This window comes from Lytechinus variegatus, chromosome 8, assembly GCF_018143015.1.
Source record: "Lytechinus variegatus isolate NC3 chromosome 8, Lvar_3.0, whole genome shotgun sequence".
Lineage (NCBI taxonomy): Eukaryota > Metazoa > Echinodermata > Echinoidea > Temnopleuroida > Toxopneustidae > Lytechinus > Lytechinus variegatus.
In genome coordinates this window covers 24,047,627-24,072,562 of record NC_054747.1, presented here as the reverse complement: position 1 = coordinate 24,072,562, position 24,936 = coordinate 24,047,627, and the positions used below count along the sequence as shown (strand labels likewise).

General features: G+C 35.5%; 1 protein-coding gene across 4 annotated transcripts in view; it reads left to right on the top strand.

Annotated features, from left to right (window-relative positions):
* LOC121420202 (AMP deaminase 2-like) overlaps positions 1 to 24,936 on the top strand; it is a 65,790-nt gene that overhangs the window by 26,947 nt on the left and 13,907 nt on the right. For 3 of the 4 annotated variants that reach the window (XM_041614753.1, XM_041614752.1, XM_041614750.1), the window contains 10 exons: positions 1,031 to 1,208; positions 2,152 to 2,205; positions 9,724 to 9,940; positions 10,871 to 11,000; positions 14,313 to 14,450; positions 15,587 to 15,649; positions 17,524 to 17,655; positions 19,461 to 19,624; positions 20,372 to 20,498; positions 21,236 to 21,399. In XM_041614753.1, coding sequence (XP_041470687.1) covers positions 1,031 to 1,208; positions 2,152 to 2,205; positions 9,724 to 9,940; positions 10,871 to 11,000; positions 14,313 to 14,450; positions 15,587 to 15,649; positions 17,524 to 17,655; positions 19,461 to 19,624; positions 20,372 to 20,498; positions 21,236 to 21,399 — 1,367 coding nt within the window. The remainder of the gene's footprint in view (positions 1 to 1,030; positions 1,209 to 2,151; positions 2,206 to 9,723; positions 9,941 to 10,870; positions 11,001 to 14,312; positions 14,451 to 15,586; positions 15,650 to 17,523; positions 17,656 to 19,460; positions 19,625 to 20,371; positions 20,499 to 21,235; positions 21,400 to 24,936) is intronic. The other variant, XM_041614751.1, reaches the window with a different exon arrangement.

The following is a 24,936-nucleotide window of genomic DNA, read 5'->3' as shown; positions in this document are numbered from 1 at the left end:
TAACTTTCTATAGCTTCGAGGTGGGATCACCAAATTCATACCAGAGGTCCATCTCCTGAAGGCACAGGTCAAGTTCGAATATGAGTCGAATTTGAATAAGGTCAAAGGTCAATGAACTTTCCATGACTGGCACTGTGCTGTGCTGTACACACAATAACTTTCTATATCTTCGAGGTAGGAGTGCCAAATTCATACAAGAGGTCCATCTTTTGAAGGTGCAGGTCAAGTTCGAATGTGAGTTGAATTTGATTAAGGTCAAAGGTCAGTGAACTTTCCATGACTGGCACTGTGCTGTGTTGTACACACAATAACTTTCTATAGCTTCGAAACAGGTATTAAAGATATCGGACTGGTAATGTATGTTCGGATGCTTTTTGCATCTGTTTGTTCCAATAATGACATGACCTATAGTTTTGACATGCAATCTCTTCATGACTGCAATATGCAGGCGAGACAACGCTTGGCATTTGCCTTGTTATACAATAATTATAGAGCTCTACATGTATACATGCAAGTCATAGATATCATAGAGGGTATGTCCAAGAATTACACACAATGAGTACCTTAAGAACAGTTCCAACATGAGGTTTATGGAAATTATGAATCTTTATTCGTTTAAACTTAGGGTTGCGAAGGGCTGGAAATTTTCCAGAAATTTTGGAAAATTTCCATGGAAAGTCTCAAGAATTTTAATAGAATTTTCTCTTTTTTCACAAATCTGATCAATTGTGTTTTTAAAAACTAAAGTGTTGAAAACTAGGCCTATTCATTCTTTGAATTGCCCAGGCTATGAAGTAATCAACAAACTGTACGTAAATACATGTATCCTTTACTCTGTAACAGTGTAACATGGAGCATAATACAAATCAAGCCTCAATTCAACATGAAAAAAAAGTAGGCCTATACTTTTTAATTTTCTCATAGTTTCTGTGAATGTCAAGGGTTATCATTAGCATTTCTATGATCAAATTGATCTTACAAAGTGGGGCCATATCAAGTGATCCATATATGTTTTCTGAAAAATTATAAGGTTCCCCCGGAAGACCTCCACCACGCCTCTCTGTCGTTGGTCGAAGCGTTGTTGATCCGCGAGAAGTACATGGATCTTGCCTCGCAGTCGTTCCCGAGGACTACGACCTACTTCTTGAGACAAGTTGACCGCAAGCCACTGAACCTTGATGAATCAAGCTCTGTTGAAGATGTTCACAGTGAGTACTTAGTATTTTACCGATGAAATTAAGTAGCAAAACCATTTTAGATTCATGAAAAAAGAATTACTCTATAGAACATAAAATTCAAGCTCTACACTTCAGCTCTGATGAAACATGTATTTTTTTTTTTTTTACAATAGTGTGGTTTTAGTTGATCAGAATTTTATTATCTGCAATTAGATTTCAAATGGCTGTAACATATACTTATTTGAGTCCTGGGCCCTGTTGTACAAAGAGTTACGATTGATCTGATCAGTTGTTGCTCTACGGAAATCCATCAGTGTCATAATTTTTTCTTCGAAAAATTTGCACAATGTCCTTTTTATGCAAAGAGAAGCACAGTGAATTTTCAAGAAAGCAATGAATGCATGAATATACATCACAGCTAGAAAATATTTTGAACAAAGATGCATAATAGATGTTGACGTTGGTGGCTGTCCATAGTTGCGATTGATCGGATCAATCGTCACTCTTTGTACAACAGGGCCCTGTTTTTTCAAAATTACTGCAGATAGCAAGGGACATGTTCACAATATATGAACAACCGGCAACTTCTCGTTCAAGACAGAAAAGGACATACAAATGTCTACATCAGAGTCACTTTTAGCCAGTAAATGTGTGTTTGGACGGAACCCAAAGTACAAAAATTATAATAGTTAAAATACCAACATGCTTATATAGCCCATATCATTGCCAAATGCGTCCCTATGAGCTCTTTGAAGAAGACAGAAAATCTAATGAAGAGAAAGAAAATACTTGGCTATCATAGCATTACAGTGTAACTAACACTTTTTATTTTCTTGGGACTCTCTATATCTTTACATGTAGATGTATATCTGAAAATTGAATAGAAAATTGCAATCATTTATTCAAGAAATAAATCAGAATCCTGGGCAAAGATACACAATTTTGAATTGTTATGTTTGTGCATTATTGATAGTAAGTAGCAAGAAGAGCCGGGAGTCCGCTAAAAGCCCCAACAAAGAAATCAAACGTAAGTTTGTGTGTGAAACCCACCCCCTCTCTGAACTGCTGATTTGGAACCTAACCTCAACAATCTGATGTGGACTAGAAAAGGGGGCAGGTTTCATGAAGTAGCAAGTCTGTTATAAGCCACTGAAATCCTTGCGTCTGATTAGCTTAGAGCAAGATTTATCAGTGCTCTTCTCGGACTAGATGCTTCATGAAATACTCCCCTTGCACATGGATTTTTTCCCTTTCATTTTCTGTGATTTGCTTCATCCTGATGTGAGTTATCGCACTCTAGTATTAATCTCTACAGAAAAAAAATACAAATTGGCTACTTTAAAACTATCCATTTATGCTTCTTCTATTCTTATACAAAACTTAAGGTACATTTGAATTGAGTGGGGTTTTTGTGTGTGTTGTAAATTTTGTACTCTATTGCGGGCTATTCCATAAAATGATCAACCTTTTTGTACGTCAGACCCCCATTTTTCTCAAGGTTTACTTCACACTATAAACTGATCAAGTCATGGTCTATTGAGAACATTACAGACTGTCAGAAGAACAAGAAATCAGAGACAGAAAATTTCATGAAGGTCCCACATTTAGGGGGTCAGATGTACATGTTTTATGGAATTGCCCTGGCATTATTTTTTTCAAGATTACATAAAATCTTTCCCCTTAACGAAAATTGACTGAAGTTGGTAGTTACAGGAAGATTCTCTATTTAAATAGTCAATCTTTTCAAGCTCTGATAAAGCAACATTTATAGGGTTCTTATCACACATACATGTATACCAGGTTTTCTGTACTTTACATTTTCTCTACTCTTAAGCCCGCCACATGCTACACTTCCTGACTACATCACAATATCTTTCAATTTATTTATTAAACCATCATCACATACAATTACATAAATACATACAAATATAAATAATCATACAAATACTAAATATACATGTAACAATAACATGATGGTTTGGTGACCCCGGAGAAAGCAGAGCTTATAAAAAGGGGCCACCGAGTTAAAAAAAAAAAAAAAATAGTTCCATGATGTGAAATGATTTTATTTGCAGTTCACAATAACGCTGAATCGTAATATCAGAATTCTGCTTTGCTATGAGCTTCATAAACCGGATTAAAGCCTTAATCGGATTCAAGTCGCAGCTAATGAAGAAGTCTTATGATTTGGCATTGTATTATGTTTTTATTCACTACAAAGTACAGTGACGATTGAAATAGACTGGAATTTATTTTAAGCATTCATACCACTATTCAGAACTTTGATGTTTATAGATCGGAATATTCGTTTCACTTTCTTTGAAAATTGGATGGCACCGGATCATGTAGCGTTCTCAGACTAGACTTCAGAGTAAAAGGAAAAGCGATCCTATGTGTATTACTATTACATGTAGATATTCTGGTTGCAAATGATTGATATTAAAGTAATAATGCAACTTGTAAAACGCTCGTACATGTATCTTGTCGTATCTTGAGAGTAAAAAGAATAGCGATCCTACGTGTATTACTATTAGATGTTCTGGTTGCAAATAATATTAAATTTAAAGTAATAATGCAATAAAGCGCTCGTACATGTACCGGTATATCTTGTCGTATCTTGCTTTAAGGCATTATACGTTGTAATTCTGGCTGTCGTGAAACGTCCATTCCTGTACACAAGCAAATGAATATACATGTATTTCCCTTTCAGTTATCAAATACAAAGAAAGTTGTTAGTGAATTGATTTATTTAGAACAAAATAGGACCTTTGTATTCAGTGGTAATATTGTTATCTTGTATATTTCATAAATACATAAAAGCAAGTAGCTTGGTTTAAAATTTTTTTCACATTGATATTTCATGCATTTAAAATTGTCTCATGTAGCAGGTTATTATCTTAAACAGTAAATGATTAAATGTTTGTGAAATATAAAACACATAGACATGCAACTATTGAAACTAGTTTGGATGTGACTTTGTCATCCATCCCTTGTTAATTCCATGTAATAACCTGTCTTGGATTTAAGTTGTATTAATTGTTTAATAATGATGTACTTGTATGCATGTGTGTTCAGGAGTTCAGTTTTTGTGATTGGCTTTGTATTTTCATAATACATCCAAATCATTATCATGAAGATTTTTCATTGGCAAGTACTTTATGCTTAAAGGATGGGGATGTGAATAAAAATGAAGGAGTATTGTCAAATCACGAGAGTTCATGTATTCACAATAATTTGCAAAGCCATTTCAAATGTGCACAGCAAACAATTGGTGGCATGTCTCAGTACCTTCTCAGCTTTCCAGTTTTCAGAGTGAAGTAACGGATTCAATGCAGTGAAGCTTCTGAAAACATGCCACTAAGAAATAATTATTATTAGTTTTATCTTGCAAAATCAGTCTAGAATTCTCTTCAGATTTATTTATTAGGATGGTATTAGAATCATGCAAAGGAACTAATTTTGTTCAACCTTAAATGATAAAAAAAATGAAAGAAGATTATGATACTACAATAGGTTGATTATTGCGGATTGAAATAATCGCTAGAGGGTATTCATTTGTCTCGCAATCTACTATGGTCAACAAGGAAATTCGTGATCACTCTCGCAAAAAGTGTTCACTGGCTTTCTAGGAAATTTGTGATCACTCTCGCAAAAAGTGTTCACTAGCTTACAAGTTCACGAGCTTTCGAGTGCCGCTGCAACTCTTTATCAAGTGATGAAAATTGTCCGATATCGTACTCTATTTATACTAATCTCCAAGACCATATGCACATGATAAAGAGTTGCAGCGGCACTCGAAAGCTCGTGAACTTGTAAGCTAGTGAACACTTTTTGCGAGAGTGATCACGAATTTCCTTGTTGACCATAGTAGATTGCGAGACAAATGAATACCCTCTAGCGAAGATTATGATGTAGGAAAAAGGAAAATGAACATTGAAAGAAAGAGATTTTTTGTGAATCAAATGCCACAGTGACTGGGAAACCGTTTATATCTATACTCTTTATAACTCATCATACCCCACCCTACCCCCCCCAAAAAAAAATAGGAAAACTTCAATAACAATCGATTTGATTTGATTTTATTTATTTCTGCATTCAAGATAATATATGCAACATAACAATAAGGTGATACAATTCAGTTTCACAAAGTAATAAAGCAATAGTCATAATAAAGCAATGAAAAATAAATATCGACAAGAAGCAATATTCAATCGAAAGAAAATAACAGTTTAAATGAATGCAGGAGACCGCCATCATAAGCGGTTAAGCTTGAAAATGATGGCGGCCTCGTAAAATGGTACATAAATTTATCAATCTGGAATATTAAGAAAAACAAAAGAAATGGTGTAGAAAAAGGCAAACTGAATTTGGGAAAAATTTTTTTTTTTTAATCTTGATAGGCTTAAAGTAACAAAGTTTAGGGAAAAATCGTAGTTTTAATAATGATAAATATATAGATAAATGAACTCAATAAAGTACATATTATGCATTGAGATAAATTTCAGATTATAAGATTGTATTGTATTCAATAGTAACATCTTCATAATCATGTCATAGTTACATGTATACATGTGTATGTATTCATAGGCTGCCTTCATCCATACAACATAATGAGTTGATATCCATATTAGCTATTATCATCAGTGTAACAATGTCATCATATATCAAGACTGTGTCTCTCATCTGTGTATAAATTTGTCAGTTTTTTTTCTGTGCAAATATGCGTGAATTTACTTTTACTTCATTACAGTCTTTTTTAGGGCTGAGTCAAAATGTTTGAATGCTGTTCAAACAGCTGTTAAGAGCATAAACATTTTCATGTTTTGACAACGGTTTGATTGTATGAAAGAAGAAATAGAACACGTTACTGAAAATTTCATATTTCACACCTTTAAAATGATACATTATGAGTGTGGATTTTTTTATATATAGTAGATGGAATATGACATGAACGGGAAAAGATCTTTCAGACTTTTTTAAATAAAAAAAAAGAGGGGAATATTCTCTTGATTGTTTAGTACTAAAAAGTTCTGGGAAATACTGTATAGAATATAGATTGGCATTTCAAGGATGTGCAGTTTTGAAAAGTGAAATTTCAGCAACATTTTCTGATTTTTTTTTTTCATATGGCAGGGCTCCACACTAACCCATTTTTTCTACTGGTCCAACCTATTCATGTCGGACCAGTAGATACCCAGTTTTTCAAATTTTTACTGGTCCGAACCTAAAATCTACTGGTCCCAAAAAATAAAGAAAACATTAAGAAAAGGCGCAAGTTTATTTTTCTAGCCTTTCGTTACCCCCCAAAAAAAAAATGAAGGACAAAAAGAAAGCAAGACCGAAACGAAGAAAGACAGAAACGAAGAAAGAAAGAAAGGAAGGAAGGAAGGAAAAGAAAGAATAAAAGAAAGGAAGGAAGAAAAAAGGTAAAGAAAGGATAGATGTGAAGGAAGAAAAAAAAGAAAGAACTAAAGAAGGAAAGGAAGGAATAAAGAAGGAACAAAAAGAAAGAAAGAAAGAAAGAAAGAAATGAAGGAAGGAAATGAAGCAAGCAATACAGAAAGAAAGAACAAATCCAGAAAGTAGTAAAGGAAAGAAAGAAGAAGCAATAAAAAAGAAAGGGTAAAAGGAGAGATGGAAAGACGGACAAAAGAAAGAAAGGAAGGATTGAAAGAATTAAGGAAGAAATGAAGGAAAGGTAAAATGATAGATAGAAGGAAAGAAATAAAGGAAGGAAGGGAAGGAAAGAAGCAAGCAATTATAAAAAAAAAAGGTAAAAGAATAGATGAAAGGAAGAAAAAAAGAAAGACCGAGAGACAAAGAAAGGAAGGAATGAAAGAATAAAGGAAGCAAGCAGTCAAAAAAAAGAAAGGAAGGTAAAAGGATATAATTAACAAAGGGAAAAAGGAAAGAACAAGACAGATAGAAGAAAGGAAGGAATGTAATAAAGAAAGGGCTGAGAAAAGAAATAAAAAAAGAAAGGGTAAATAAATGATGGATGGAAGAAAGAAACAAAGAATGAAGGGGTAAAAAGAAGGAAGGAAAGAAAGGAAGAAGAGAAGAGATGAATATAGGATGGATGGACTAAAAAACTAAAGAAAGAAAATATCAGAAAGAAAGAAAGAGAGAGAAAAAGGAAATAGAGAAAATATTTTATAAAAGGATAGAAAGAAAAAATGAATTAAAGAAAAAAGGGAAATTAAAAAAAAGACAGTAACAAAAAAAATCGAGGGAAGAAACAAAGAAAGATTAAGAAGGAAAGAAAGATAGGAAGAAAGCTAAAACTATTATCATAAATAATTTATCAGTTTCTTTTTGGCTCAATTAAAATAGCTACGAAAGAAAGTCAGATACCAAGTGTATCAACACACACATAAATGCATATGTGGGGCTATTATGTATTCAGACGATATCACCCGAAACCCGATCTGTTTGAACCAAAACAGAAGTGAAAATTTCTCCTTTTACTGCTTACAAATGACAGAGTTGCTCCAATTTTTAGGAAATATGGACATTATAAGAGCCTTTCATGAGTATGAACCTTGAATTTTGACAGTTCTGTGAGAGATTTCTGCCAGAGTTTAGCCAGGCTTCGTGCGGCCAGTGGAGAATTTACCATGTGAGTTGTGTGGCTGACTAGACTGACTACATGTACACTGTATGCATGCTGTATACACTTACGTGCAATTCATTCTGTGTGTATTCTGTGTGTGAATGGCAGAATTTAACGGGGGGCGGTTGGGGGGAATGGTTTGCTGTGAATTTGACCATTTCTTGAAAAGTTATTGGCTCAACAATGGTTTTTATTACTGGTCATGTCGGACCCTTAAATCTTGCTATTTTTGGAAAAATTACTGGCCCGACAATGATATTTTTTACTGGTCCTGTCGGACCAGTAAATCTTCCAATTTCTGAAAATCTACTGGCCCAACAGCGATTTTTACCGGTCTGGGACCGTCAGACCGCCGCTAGTGTCGAGCCCTGCATATGGCCAACCAAATATCGAAATAGGAAAATGTTTGCTTTTTTATTTGAAAGGTTTTAAAATGTTTTGACACAGCCCTGGTAAATTCTATCTCACTTCAGTCCTGTTTATTGTTTAGTATGAGTGTGTCTGCGATCTACTGGTCTTGATTAATACTTACGGAAACACACATGTATACACATGACCGTGTGTTTAATGAGGCTGCACAATTTACAAAAATCATTGATGAATAATAAAGTACCTATTAAATTACCCTGTGGGACTCCACATGTCCCTTAGTGAGGAACTTAAACCTCTGGTTCAGTGGTTGCTTTCAAGCATTTATGCTTTCAGATCACTTAGGTAATAAAAATCACCACCATCACAACCTTTTGAAAAGATTTGTTGTCATGAATAGTAGTTTTGATTGATATTTACATGTACATGTAGAATGTGTGATGCAAACATCGTTTGTACTTTAGGCAAATTACATTAACATCTATAATTAGTCAGTTTTATCACTCCCCCTCCCATGTGTGTTATGATGTTTAGTAGATGATTTGACCGTTATAATACTATAGTACAAACTCCCGAAATTTCTTCTTTTTTTTAAAGAAATTCAAATGATATAATTGTACATTGATATTGTATTTACATCAGTTTGGAGGCAAGCTCAAACAAAGGAGGAATGACTTCTATTGATAATAAATGGATTTGTGAGTGTTATATTTTGCAGTACATGTACACTTTTTAGCTTATTATCAAGGTTGTATTGTATTTGTGTTACAGGCGTTTCCTGTCACAAGCTTTTGCTTCGAGGGAAATACGCCTTCATCTGTAATAACAGATCTGTTACATATGAATGCACATAGGGTATAATATGATTAATGATTTTGTATTATTGATATTAAAAAAAGGATATTTTATGAAAACTGAAGAAAATAAATGTTTATTTGAATGAAAAATTAAAAAGTTTTAAGTTAATTTAACCATTGAGAAAATAAAAATACGATAAGCATGTAACAGTAGGTACCTATATCTTAGCTGAAGCTAGATACATGTTATTCGGCTGCATTCATTGTAGAGCACTGAGAGACTTCTATAACTTAAAGAGGTATTAGGCGCCATATAGGCGAGTACATGTACGAATAAAATAACGAATAACAAAACTTTTGAGTAAGGCCACAAATGTTGCTAATTAATTAACCTTCATTTCATTTTCAGAAAAACAAGCTTATTTGCATAGGAAATTTGTGTGAGTTTGGAATAACCACCCTTCAGAATAATAAACCCTAGGGGATAATAAAGGGTGATTTCAAGTCTGGTGGTGGCCTTGGTATTAGTGTTGGTGTTGAAATTTGGATTGCTTCTCTGAGCTCCAAAGCCTATTCTGAATTTGTAAAATTGATCCAGATCACATTATTGACATCTCAACAACTAGTGAGCGACTTTTTAGGACCATCTACATGTACATTATATGTTTGGTGTTATAATCTTGTGATAATTGACCTAACACCAATGCCAAAAGGTCAACACTGAATTTGAAATCACCCAGCCCTGTATTTTGTCTTCCCTGATCAGATCACCCAATCAACGCTCCTTCAAAGTCGGATCCCTTCGAGATGGAGCTACCTGATGCGATCAGCTGTGAGCTGAAGCAGATAGAAGGTGTGATGAGAGTCTTTGAGAATCAGGAGAAACTGGATAAGAATGAACCGATCGAGTTAGCCTACCCGGACAGGTCGACGTTCCTCATTGACAGTAACAAGATGCTCGCCCTCATTGCTAACGGACCCATGTGAGTGTACCGTTGACTGTGCTGCTGCATCATGAAAAAATCAATCCATGAAAATCTATATTTTCTTGTTCAGAATAGGCATTTGAAATGGTAACACTCCAAAATTCATTTTGCCCAATTGATTGTGGGCCCGGCAGCCACTGTGCAGCGCCAGACTGCGTGGCAGTAACGTCTTTTGGTCTGATGCGGCCGTGGTTTGAACTCCCGACCTCTTAATTGTGAGATGGAGGCTCTACCAACTGAGCCAACACACCGGGGTCTTCATGTGATTTTCCTGAAAGGAATAGTCACAATTGATCCATGAATTGTATAAGATTTTCATTGGAAATTTTTAAACGATCACAAGTATTTTCTTGCAACATCTGAAGACCGATATCCAGAACTCCATGCTGACTCAGATTTGAATCTGATGAAATCATTATGAGGATTGTTCTACACTCAGGGTATCTCTAAAGGCCACCGCACACCTAACGACCAGACTGGTCTACGACAGGTTTGCGTCTGAGTGAAGAGAGATGTGACGTCACATCTCTTGTCAGCTTGAGAGTCGCAGGCCGGTCAGAGACAAGTCGCAAGGGAAATTGTAGGGATTTGACATGTCAAATCCTTATGATTGGATTGCAAGCTGAATCCAACTTCCAGCCAATCAGACAGCACGACGCGTATATGGTATACAATACCCGTACGCAGTAGTAAGCGTCATTTTCTCAGTTGCTATGGCAAAAAGCATGCGTGAGTCGCAGACAGCACAGCAGTCGGGTTGCAAGGTGTGCGGTGTCGAGGCTTATGACTACCTTGCGATTCATCTCTACTCACTCAGTTGCAAGCCAGTCGGAGACCATTTGGGTCATTAGGTGTGTGGTGGCCTTAAACTAAAAAACAGCATTGTACCATATCAATAATAGTGACTTTTGTTTTTTTCTTCCATAGTAAATCCTTCTCCTATCGCCGGCTGTCCTACCTATCGTCTAAGTTCCACCTTCACAATCTACTGAATGAGATGAAAGAACTAGCTGCACAGAAGAGTGTGCCCCACAGGGACTTCTACAATCTCAGAAAGGTGATAATAATGATAAAAGTGATGATGATGATAATTTTATATAGCGCAGTTACTACTTGCATATACTCAAATGCGCCTTGATACTCGGTATAATATTATTACCCAGGCTGTAGCTGAGCCGCCATATTAATAGGCGCTAAAGCGTTCAAGGAATAATCCTACCAGGTACCCATTCACCTCACCTGGGTCGATTGCAGCACAATGTGGATTTCTTGCCGAATGAAATAGCACCATGGCTCGGATTTGAACCCATGACCCTCTGTTTCAAAGTCCAGAGACTAATCCACTGGGCCACGGCGCTCCAATAAGAATAATGATAATGATGATAATAGAAATAACGATGATAATTATAGTAACAAACACAGCATTTATTTTGTGCCATTATCTCGTAAACTACTCTGAGGTGTATAGGGATAAAACAGAGTAAGGAATTTCAGATAATGTGTATATATATGTGGGGAAGCATTTATATGGGAAATTGGCTATTAACAGGAATAGTATGATGAAAACAGATTTTCTATACCTGATACATAAAGGAATGTGAGGCCGTGTGTTGATATGTTATATTTCAGGTTGATTCAATTAAATAAGATTTCATTTATTGTCCCATTAGTTAATCAATTAATATTCATTCCAGAGCTGCCAAGTAGTACTGATTTTCCGTATTTAGTACTGAAAATAAAGAAGAATACTGATGGTTTCATGCAAAATACTGATTTCTAAAGTTTCTGTGTATGTGTTGTCTTATGGTATTCCTGTGAAAATACTAATTTCCTCACCAAAATACTGATTTTCAGCCTTGAAAATACTGAAATGTTCTTGTTCAGGTTGGCAGCTCTGTACTTCACAAATATGCAGCGTCATGTGTAATTCAGAATCCTGGACAAGGGAAGCCATTTATTATACACACCAGAATATAAAGTCATGTTGGCATGTTAAAGCAGCATTGTGAATTGGTTCTGTCTCTCGCCTTGGACTCAGGTGGCCGTGTGTTCGAATCTAGTGTCAATCCACACTTTACCGTTCTCCACCCAGGTGTTAAAGAGAAACTCCAGTAGTTGCAGTAAACACTGATTTCATGAGAAAGTCTGTAAAACAAAGCTTAATTGTCAGCAGCGTTCTCGCCAGTGTATAATACGCATGGTTCAAACACCATGCGTGCGGAAATGGAGACCAAGTGGAACCATGCGTAAAATTTCAGCGACATGCGTGGAAAAATTAAATGGAAATATTCATAAAAAAATACTACACTCCATGAACTCATCTTAGTGATATCAACTTAATTTATCGGGTTGCGCCGAAGTCCCACCAACTTAAGACCACTTACAGGCCTACTACGGCTAGGAAAGTGGCAAGGCGCCCAGCTAGCTCGCGGCTGCTCGCTACGGTTCTCCTTCCGACTCCCTGGTCCTTTCATTCTCTCCCAGTCATCCATGACCCAACTCACTGCAGACATAAAAACCACACACACAAATTCTCTCCTCATCATCACAAGATCAACTCACTGCAAACATTATACACACACAGGACACAGCGCAAGCACATGTTTGACCGTAAATAGCTCTATGGTTTGACCCTGGCAATTGTTTCTTCGAAGTGATTGTTGATAATTTTTAGTGCTGTGATGATAGAGTGATTTCCGTGCTTGACTGATATCTGATTTGATTTAATCCAAGTTTGAATGTGTGGTACTTGGTTTACTTGAGGTCTGTATGTTTACTGTTTAGTATTTTTAGCCCATTATTTGTCAAGAAAGATCTGCATTCGTGTCCAAATACAATGTAAAAAGATAAAGTTTTTGTAGAACTTTCGTACAATTCTGAGAAAAGTAATTTTATCATACAATATACCTGCAAGCCTGCAAATGTGAAGTTGAAATTATTTAAATGATGCATTTAAAAAAAAGACTATCCATCATGAATGCCGTCCAAAGCCTCTCTTTGCAATTAAATTTACCCTGACCTAATTTCTCAACACAGGCCATGTAGCAGCCAAACCCAACACAGAATGAAAAGGGCGGCAATCTTGTAACCCCCCCCCACCGCAAGAATATCAGATTTCCAAACATGTGCTTCTCAAGATTGTGCAATACTAGCGGAGACAAAGAAAGTTATGTAAACAACTCGCGGAGGGTTGGGACTAGTCTTTGTTTTCAGTCACTTAAGAAAATGGCAAACTGGATAAAGGTGAAATACATCATTAAAAAAAATGATTGTTTGGAATGAAAAGACTAAGATTAAAGGAAATATGACTGAAAAATATCCAGAGTTCAATCGCTAATTTCATTACTGACAGAACAATAATATGTGTTTTATTAACTTCTGGTCAATATATTCCAATATGACAAGACTCCCATTTAAGACTAGCGAGCAAATGATGGTGGGGGGTTCTGGAATGAAAACCAAAAAAAAAAACACTAACTTTGATACAATCACAAGTGTTGCTTAACGCAATGCACGTGCTCTCTACTGGCTTTGTACAGTCACAGAAATACACACAACACACACGATGCATCCTCATACCATGCATGCACACGGCATACACTGCAGGCTCTAAGCAGAGAAAGTTTGTCCTCTGCTCGAAGTAAATCATTCTGTCAGCTCCAAATTCCATGTTTTTTCTATCTCATTGCTTGGATTCGGCGCTGGCTCCCAAGCCTACTGAACGGCAAGTATCTGTGCATTTGTGTGGGCTTAAAAATACGCCACAATGGGGCTTCCTTAGCGTCTCTTTTTGATGAAAAGGCCGTCGCTTCCACGCTCCGCACCCACCCCCAGGAGTGGCAGCACAAGTCCCCGACATGCGTGATTTTTTTTCTGGCAAGAACGCTAATTGTCAGTATATCATCGAGGATCTAGATCTGGTACAGTGACATAAACTGAACTTTGTGAAATCTTGAAATCTACGCTGAAAAATGTTCACACTGAAGATCACCAACACAGATAGGCACACGTGGGACAGTGTATCATTATTGCTGGAATAAAGACCCGACGGAAGTGACCGAATCCGCGCTTATTTTGCTTATTTCTCGGCAATTACACAATTTCTTCCAGATTCCTTTGGCACATATTTTTAATTCATACAAACAGACACTTGGGTGGTCATCATATTAGATTCTGTAAAAAGTCATCTTGAGATCGTTACCAATACTGGAATTTATCTTTAAATGGATACCCGATGCGAAAGCCTATTCAGTATGCCTAGCAATTGATTGAGTCATAGAAATTTTGTTAGAATGTTTCCGGAGGGAGTGGAGAAAGTGCATGTAAAATGTAACTGTTATTATGTATTTTCATGTTTCTTATATTTTAGGTTGATACTCACGTTCACGCAGCGTCGTGTATGAATCAGAAGCATCTTCTTCGATTTATTAAGAAGAAGATGAAGACGGAAGCATCAAGAGAAGTCTACTTTGACAAGAAACTAGGAAGGGCTTTGACTCTTAAAGAGGTCAGTACATATTTTAGACGATATAAATCAATAGCCCTCATTTTATTCTTTTAAACGGAGACCAAAACAGTTTATTTTACAATTGTATGCAGGTAAATGCTTTTCACGTGTGACCATCATTTATATACCTCTATATGATGTGTTTATTTTTCTTCATTTGATTCATTTATCTTCATTGTGTTTAATATGAGTTTTTTTTTCATAAAATATTTTTTGTGTTTAGTATGAAGGAAGTAAATCTACATGTAAAAGTGGAAATAACAACTCACTGTTGCGGTATCGCCATTCACACGAAAATGCCAATTGGTAATTGGCAAAACATCACAACATTGAATTGTTATTTCCAGTTTTCAAATTTGGATGGTGTTTCAGGTCACTTAGTATTCACTTTCTGAAGCACTTAATGTTTTTAAGGTGCAATTTTTTAGGGCTTTAATGAGATATCACAGGCACAGGAAACCAACAGACCATTGCAGCTCAGATTTTAAAAGGCACATTGATTTGACTTTACAAAATCCGAGCTGTAAGGTCCCACTTTTCACACGTGTCTTTGATATGTACCAAAAATGAAGGGCAGAAAAAGATCACGTCCAAAAAACATCATTTAGTACTTCAAAAAAGTGAAATGGTAAGTGATCAGAAACACCAACTTAATTGAATTACCTTACCTTACCGCTGTTCCTTCTCTTTGAAGAGGTTGGATGTCATGGTTTTCCATCTGTCTCTATCCAGTGCTACAATGCATCTTGTGGCATTCATTTATCTTTCTGCCTGTCATCTCTTCAATATTTCAAAGTCAGGTTTTTTTTTTATGTCCACTTCCTCTTTTGCCTTCAATTTTTCCCCTCCATGATTTTCATAAATTACATACACTATTTGTGTTTTAATGACCTAAAGAGGCATAATTATTAAATTGTAGTTGTCTATAAATTGTCTTCGTAAATCTTTCTCAGTAATGGTTGTTTTTTTGTTTTTGTTTTAGTTCTGATACATGTACATGTACTCACACACACACGTTTCATCTTGGTTTCTATAAGTTTTTAAATCGGCTGTTCGCAAAGCTATCTAAGGCTGTTCACAAAGCTATCCAAATGCCTTAAAAGTCTAATCAACCTATATTATTACTTTTATCACAGGTGTTTGACAGTATGAACCTCAATGCATATGATATGAATGTAGACATGCTGGATGTCCATGCTGTAAGTAATATACTCTTTATATATCTAAGGACTGTGAGAGTTCTTTCATGCACTATTAAGGAGTTTTTGCTCCATGGTCCTGTAATACAAAGATTCACAATTGATCGTACGCTTGATTTTTACAATTGATTGTACATTGTAGTCAATGGAATCAATCATAGAAAAATGTTCTACGATCATTGCTAAGCTTTGTGTAACGGGCCCCATGATATATGGAGGGTTCTAGAGCAAAATAAATGCATTGAAAATGCCTGTCAAATGACAAAGAACAGCTGGGAGGTCTTTGTCGAAAAATTGATGAACTGGAACGGCGGTTTCGTCGGAAGTTTCGGTGCTAACAAAAGAAATTGTGAATATGTTGTTTATCCAAAGTCAAGGACGAAACTGCTGTTTTGTTTCACCAATTTTTGACAAAGACTTTTGGTTGTTCATTGTCATCAAGGGCATTTAACAATACATTATTTCCAAATAACATCTCTTTTTTGAACTCTCTGTAAGTTGCAGAGTGAAAACTAAGGTGAATGAAACCTATGGAACAAATGGGCTTGTGTAGAAACAGAAAAATCAAAGAATAAGAATGAAGAACGTTTGAGAAAAATCGGACAAATAGTGAGAAAGTTATGAGCATTTGAATACTGCAATCACTAATGCTATGGAGATCCTCCTATTGGCAATGCGACAAGGATGTGTGATGTCACTGATGAACAACTTTCCCTTTGGTGGACTATAAAGTACCCTATAAAAAATGTCTCTTTGCTTTTTCTTATCATGAGACAAACTCTTTATCCACGATGTATTCTTGAAAAATATGTATTACATGCCCTCATGTAGAAAGAACACATGATCTATATGGATAGATGTGATAAAAGAGGCAATTCAAGTGAAATATATACTAAAGTAATGGGGAGAGTTGTTCACAAGTGACATCACACATCTTTGTCGCATTGCCAATATGCTATCTCCATAGCATTAGTGATCGCATTATTCAAATGCTCATAACTCTCTCATTATTTGTCTGATTTTTCTCTAACTTTTGTTGATCTGTTTCTTGGATTTTTCTGTTTTCACACAAGCTATCTTGTTCCAATGGTTTCATTCTCCTATAACATTCTTGCCAACTGTTCCTATTTAAAGGGCCAGTCCTCTTTTTTCAATAACAATCAATTTTCACTCACAATGAGCCTGTGTCCTATTATAAAAAAAAAACCTTGTTCATTTGGTTGGGTAAACAAATCAGCAATGTGTAAAAAGAAAAATTCTTGTTCTTTTTGTTGATCCTTTGTCCCCATGTATTCACTTGTCATGTTGGTACATGTAGGTGCATGATGTACTAGTACTTATAAGAGAGAACTGGTAATAATTTTTTGACATATAAAATTTGTGAGATATTTCCTATTTTTGAGCAAGCGCCATGAGCGCCCAGCTGAGGCAGATACTAGTGCTTTACAAGAACCCATCATTATCATCATCATTTAAATTTTTCTTTTTGTTGATCCTTTGTCTCTATGTATTCACTTGTAATGTTGACAGGTACGTGACATACTAGTACTTATGAGAGAGAATCTGTAATAATTTTGTGACATCTAAAGTGTTAGCCTTTCATAGATTTTATTTTTGCACAATGCGTGATTTCCAGTTCAGTGTTGACCTTTTGGTGTTGGTGTTTGGTCAATTTTTACACAATTATAACAACAAACTTAAAAGGGAACATGGTCCCAAAATGTCACCCCCTAGATGTTGAGATGTCAATAATGTGATCTGGATCAGTTTTACAATCTCTGAATAAGTTTTGGAGTTAGGGAAGTAATTTCAACACCAACACCAAGGCCAACACCGGACTTGAAATCACCCAATGTACTTTGTTTTGGTGTCAGGACCGCAATACGTTCCATCGATTTGACAAGTTCAATTCCAAGTACAACCCGATCGGAGAGAGCAAGCTCAGAGAGATCTTCATCAAGACAGATAACTTCATCGAAGGAGAATACTTCGCTCAGCTTATCAAGGTTAGCACTTCAGTATATTCAATCTAAATAAATTTCAATGTATGTTTATTTGTAGTAAATGCATATTTACAATGTATACAGGGGTGTGAGAGTTCAGATTTTTAGCTGATTTCAGATTTTTTTTGTTTTCATTTTCAGCTTAATTTCAGCTTATACTGTATTTGGCTTCCCTCTGTACAAAATGTATGGGAGCTCTTTCTATTTCAGATTTTTCAGCTCTCTTGAGCTTTTTTCAGATCTTTTTATTTGTGACCACTCACAGGGCCCTGTTTATACCTACTCTAATAACCTCTGATTTTGTCTTTGATTGTACATACAGTGGTGTTCAAAAGTTTTTGAACTCCACCAGAAAATAAACATATCAAAAAGTGTTCAAGTTCTGCCATGTTTTAGATATTTAATTGTGAAGTGAGGTGATAAAATATTCCATTAAATCAAGCTTGTTTCTCTAGGCTTGCCGAACATTGTAGTGCTGTTGTCTACATTCAACACTCAGCAATAAGGAGTACATTTTGTGGTAGGGTTCACTAACTTTTGAGCACAACTGAGTCATTTTGTTATTATTTTGACCAGTGAATGCCAGTTACTTTTTTGGTAGAAACCACTGGACCACTGAAATAAAGAAATACATAAGAAAGTCAGTGTTGATGAAGACTATGAATATCAATCACTTAGACCCTTCATTTCCTTATTTAGATCTATATATATATGAAACCATTCACATCGTACTATATTTGAAATATGTCATTAGACAAGTATAGCCATATAAAATTTCTTTAACGAGCAGGATATCCCAATCTTCTTGTATGAATTCATCGTTCTGTTGCGTGGGCGTGGCCTTTTTGTTTTGAGTGCTTGTGACTCTTAGGCCCGAATTCACAAAGGTGGTTTTTAAAACCCACCGTTGAGTCCATGGTTTATGCAGATATCCTGTATAAATTACGCTTATTTTACGGCGTATATTAAAAATTCCAATGCTGATGCGCGCTTTTGTCACAGTGCGCCAAATTGACGCCTGTTGCTGTGGTTATCCACGCTATTTTATTCATGAGTCCACGGTTGTGAATTAATGAGTCAACTCTTCAAACAGTGGACTCATGAATAAAAAAAAATCTTCATAAAACCACCTTTGTGAAATCGGGCCTTAGTTACTCCACAGCAGAATCGTAACAGATTAACCAAAAGTCATTTTGGCACATTGTTTTGGTTACACAATTATTGAATGAGTGCTTTTCTTTTAAGAGTAAAAAGAAAGTAGTTGCAGCAAACAATTACTTATTGAGAAAGTTAGTTTTAAAATCAAGGTTAAATGCTACCATATCATTATAGACCTAGCTCTGGTACATTAAATTTATTTATTTGATTTTTAGTTTTTTATCTTTTATTTATTTATTTTCTTTTAACCCCAAGTACAAACCGTAAATAGAACACCGTGCGCTTAGAAACACCAGTAGTACATGTAAGAGCCTTATAAATGTTATGTATTATTGTTATTATTAAAATCAATTATTTTTTGTGAAGTCTTGAAATCCTACCTGAAAACCGATGAAAACCAATGATCACTAACACGAAAAGGCTGAAGTCGGATAGCTTATTCAAATTTGTTGGAAATCACCCGACATACGGAATTCTGTGCTTATTTTGCTCATTTCTCAGCTATTAGACATTTTTCCAGAGCCATTTGGTACATGTACATATGTTTTATTTATACATACAGACACTTGGGTGGTCATTGTATTGGATTCTGTTCGAACTCATTTTGATATCCTTCCTATAACCAGTTCTTATCTTTAACCACTCTACAGGAGGTTGCAGCAGATTTAGAGGAATCGAAGTACCAGAATGCCGAGTACAGACTCTCTATCTATGGTCGCAATCGCAACGAATGGGACAACTTAGCCAAGTGGGCTGTCAAGCATCACGTCTACTCCGACAATATCAGATGGCTCATACAGGTTCCTAGACTATAGTAAGTAATGTCATATATATAGAATGTTCTAGCGATGCAGTGCAGTATCAGAGGGTGGCCCTAAAAAAGACCGAAATCCAATGAATATCCCATAGGTTCCTATACAAAATTTGCTGTTGAATATGAGACCATATTCAACATTTTAGTGCGCGAATGCGTGAAATGTGCAACGTGTACAACAATGAAAGCAATGCGATGAGCAGCATAAAGCACATGCTCAATGATGTCTTAATAAACTACATGTACACGTAAGATTTAGTCAATGACCAAAGTGGATTTATGAAGTGATGATGCCATAATGTGATAAGTGATGTGACTTATTCAATCAAATATCTGCCTCTTTTATTATTTTTTTGGGGGGAGGGGGGTAAGAGAGATGATAATAATTATATTGGATGGCTTTATTTCATGGAATATAAGAAATATATATATATATGCCCGCACACAATGTATGCATTTTCCCCACTCCCTAGGGAGCATTTCAAAAAGAGTTCCAAGACTTCATTGCTAGGCAGACTACATAGGCTTTTGCATCCTACCAGGTACCCATTTAACACCTGGGTGGAGAGTGGCAAAGTGTGGATTGACACAGTCCTTGCCAAAGGATTTTAGGCTGTGGTTTGGATTCGAACACATGACCCTCTGATTGCAAGACGAGTGTCAGAACTGATACACCACAACGCTTCAATGCTGCTCTTACTTTTTGACAAACTACCTTTAATATTTTCATTCTTTTATCATTTTCAGTGACGTGTACAAGTCTAATAAGTTGGTGTCTAACTTTGGAGATCTGCTGTCAAACCTGTTCGGACCTCTCTTCGAAGTGACCCGGGATCCAAGCTCTCATCCAGACCTTTATAAGTTCCTTACATATGTAAGTATCTCACATCAGTACACCATTCCCAGCAGTGGATGATCCAGCTAAAGACACATCTGACCCCTGCTCCACTTCGGAGAGGCATGAGATATATTTCTTAGTGGAAAATGTCGTGCATACGCAAGTGAAGACTGTTTTTTCTTTTCGTTTGTCAAATTTTAATTTGTGGCTGAAACTTTTTTTTTTTTGGGGGGGCTTTTCAAAATTCTCCTCCAAAAAATTTGCCCCCTTTTCTTTTTAAAGAAGAGCCCCTCCCCCCCTTTGGAAAATTCTGGACCCCCCTCGATCCTCAAGGAGCCATTTTGTAATTACAATGTGCATGTGAGGAGACAAAGGTCATTGGTCGTTAATTATAGTGCTTTTTAAACTAAGATGATCATGACTATTTTCATATATTATTTTAAGATGTGCTTGTTATCTCATTCAAAGAATAACAAAAAATATTCATTTATGTTTAGTATTTGGCAATGGGTCAAATGATAGCCAATTTAGCTTTATAAAGCAGTCAATGTGACAGAAGCTCTCCTGATTTTTAGATTAATGTAATATTATTAAATTATAAAGGTATTTTATTGTTTAACTTTCAAGGTGTCATGATTTGACAACACAGACAATCAAAGACGAAGACCTCATCTGCTCTGCAGATATCCCAGAAATCGAGCACTGGTATGGTGAAACAAGTACCATAATGTCTAACTAGAATTATCTTAATTACGGTGTATTTAACTCTCAAGGTTTCAGGATTTGACAGTGTAGACGATGAATCCAAGCCGGAAGACCTGGTATTCTCAGCAGATAGCCCGGAACCTGAGAACTGGAGCGGTAACGACAATCCACCATACAGCTATTACCTGTACTACATGTACTCTAACATTGTAGTCCTCAACAACTTCAGAAGGTAAGGCCAGTTCGCTTTCTTCACCATACTTGCTAACCAGTACGTTTTTGCAACCAAAATACTGCAGTACATTTTTTCTTTTAAGAATACTTTTTTTTAAAGGAAGGAAGGAAGGTAGGAAAGAAAGAAAGAAAGAAAGAAAAGAAAATGAAAAACGGAGAGAGAAAGATGAAAGAAGTAGGAAAAATTGGATAGAAAGAAGAAAGGAAGGGAGAAAGAATAAATGAATGAAATTAAATTAAGAAAGTATGATGAGATGAAAAGAGAAGAAAAGATGAAAAAAGAAAAGAAGGAAAAGGAAAGATAAAAGTAACAGCACTGTAGAATGAAATAAAGGCAGATAGAAAGAAAGAAGAGAGGAAGAAGAAATTAATAAAGCAGGAAGGAATAATCAAACAAAGTAAGAAACAGATACAAAACAAGAGGGGGAAAAAGAAGAGACAAAATATAGAAAGAGAGAACAGGGAAATAAGAGGAGAATAATAAGAAATCAAGATAGAAAAGAAATTCATGGAGAAGAAAGAGGAAAGAACATGAAACAAGTATTTGTTTGTTGACGAATGAAATGAGACATCAATTAATTATAGTCGGTAAACATTCAGCCAGATGATATCAGTTAAATTCCTTTCAAATTGAAATTCAGTTTTCTTTTTATGCATACTGTCATATTTTAATTTGACATATATCAGATAAGAATGAATTATTGTCAGAAAGGAAAAAAAATGTCAGAAAAGATCCTTATCACCCCATCAGGAAGTGGTTTTTAATAGATCAGGATTAGGCTACCTAGGATAAGAACGGATAGGTGTAGAAAGTCTTCTAAGTGCAATGAAAGCATAACTACAGTGTAACCCACAGATTTGTAGATGATTGTTCCTGGTGGTTTTTTCTTACTCTCTCCTATTTACTGTATGTCTCTCTCCCCCTAAATACTCCTTCACTCTCTCTTTCTATTCCTCTTTCTCTACTCGTGAAGTTTAACTTATGCATGCAAAAACGGTAGTTATGAAAATTAAAAATATACAGTACAGTGTAAGTGCAATAACAAGGAAATAACTAAAATGTATAATGTAAGAGACTCATGTATTGAAATATCTTTCCATTGAAATGTCATGTTTATCTTTATCTGACATACTCCTTCCCCTTTTCTTTCCCTTTTTCGCTCGTAATGCACTACCAGTCATGATTCTCTGCTGTTGGACCCAGAGAACAATGGATTCAGTGGACTGAATCTGTTGTTCTTTGTGAGTTTGACAGGTACAGGAGGGTCAGGGGGCGTGACTGGTAGCGGTAGTGTAGTCCCTTTTCTCTGTTTTCTTTTCCTTTTCTTCTGTCTCCTTTCCTTATTTCTTTTTAACTTTTGACTCTTTTCCCTTTCTGTTTGTCTTATCTTTCCTCTGTTTCTGTCTTTCTCTCTCTCTATTTTTACACCCATATCTATATCTATATTCTTTCCTCTCTCCTGACGTTTTCAGTGTGGTCGCTCTACTCCAACAGCCACAACTAACCAAATAACTCAAATATGCAATTTTTAGATTAAAAAATAATCTGGATTAAGTTAGTTCATCACCTGGTTTATATGGTTACACTTTGTAATTCCGAAGGTTCGTAATTCTGAAACACGTAAATTGCCTATACCTTGATGTTTGTTAATCCGAAAACAAAAAAGGGTTCGTTAATACGAACATATGTGGCATAATTCCGAAGGTTCGTTGATCCGAAAACGAAATGAACAACGAACCTCATTTCGTTTTTGGATTGCTATACCTTCAGAACAACGTACCTTATTTCGTTTTCGGATTATCGAACCTTCGGAACGAACCTTATTTCGCTTTCGGATTAATGAACCTTCGGAATTACGAATGTATACAGGTTTGTATATACATAATTGTTGTCATGTACCTTTCTAAGTCTTTAACTTAGTTTTTACTGCGGGGACCAAGAGGAATTACATACTTCATTTACTTCTATGTTTTGAATCACAGCATTACATTGAAATCATGAACCGTTGTAAGGTTGAGAAATTATATGTTTTGAGGTAGAAAATAAAGTTCTAAGTCAGCAAACTCAATTATCAAACTGAAGGGGAAATAGTGAAACTAAGATGCAAATAAATAGAACTGTAACCGAAGAAGTCTGGTAGTGCACTGTTTAATATCTGGGCTGCTTTGCCTCAGCTAAAATCAAATCATTCTATAATTTACATAAATATTTAAATCAGAAATAACAACCAATCAAAGTAAAGAAAATGGAAGGATCAAACTAAAATGTAAGAACCCAATTCATAAGATAAACCAATAAGGAATGAGATGAGATGACAAAGATGTCTGGTGATTATGTAATAATGGAAGTAGAAACTAAGGAGTCAGGTGAGGGATGGAATGAGTGAAACACCTGAAGAGAGAATAGAGAAGGAATGAAGATGACAAAAGAGAATCAGGGAAAGGCATTCAGAGTAGAATGAATGAATGACAACTGAATATCATTAAACTCAAATAACCTAAGTTCAGACTGCAAGGGCAGTGCTGAAAAGAAATGCAAATGAACTAAGTCTAGACAGAACAGAAATGTAAAACAGCTGAAGAATAAAGGAAATAAACAAAATAGCAAAATGACAAAATAACCATCCTACATCAATATAATACAATTGAATTTAATTGAACTGAATTTATTACCGATTCTCACTGTCAAGTACATTTACATGAAATAATACACAAAAAAGAGTAAAAATCATTTGGTAATTGGAGCTTAAGATGCTGATTAAGGTCATGCCCAAATCAATGTCATTTAATATTTTAAACAATTTAAGCCAAATCACAATGTTTGTACATTGAGTTCAGTACTCACAAGTTTCGTTGGTGAAAACATTACGCCCACAACAAGGTTTATTACTAACTCTACATATCTCGGATAATAGCAGTCATCTTAAATGATTTTATTTACACTGTTTCCTTAAAATATATCTTCATTGTTCACAAAATCTTTAGAGAATATATATTTGTTTTGGGCAGTATATACAAACATCAAATGAATTATATTTTACCAGCAATATTATTTTGCGACTGGAATGTTTTTGATATTGCTTTGCAGATTATCCCATAAAGTAGTTTCACTTGTAATTTTTGTCAAGATCCACATATTGCTTTGCTCGATTTCTTGTGTTGTTGGGACAATTCGATGAATGAAAATATCAATAAATCGATGCAGCAACCAGTTACTAATTAGCTCTTGCCTATATATTCCTAGCAAATATTGGTATTTGAAATAATAATAATTAACATCATTTATATAGCACTTATCACAAAGAATGTCTCTAAGCGCTTAATATCCTGTATTATTTTTTATCATTAGTTAAACGTCATTACTCAGGCTTTCTCTGTTGATGTATTAATGTAGAGTACAGGGTTGTTTTGCGTATGCCAACCTAAGCTTCGAGACCATGGTTTACTTGTGTTGTATACATGTACATGTATATGTTAACAATAATACATATAATAATATAGGGTATTTATAACATGCATAATACATGTAGCTAGT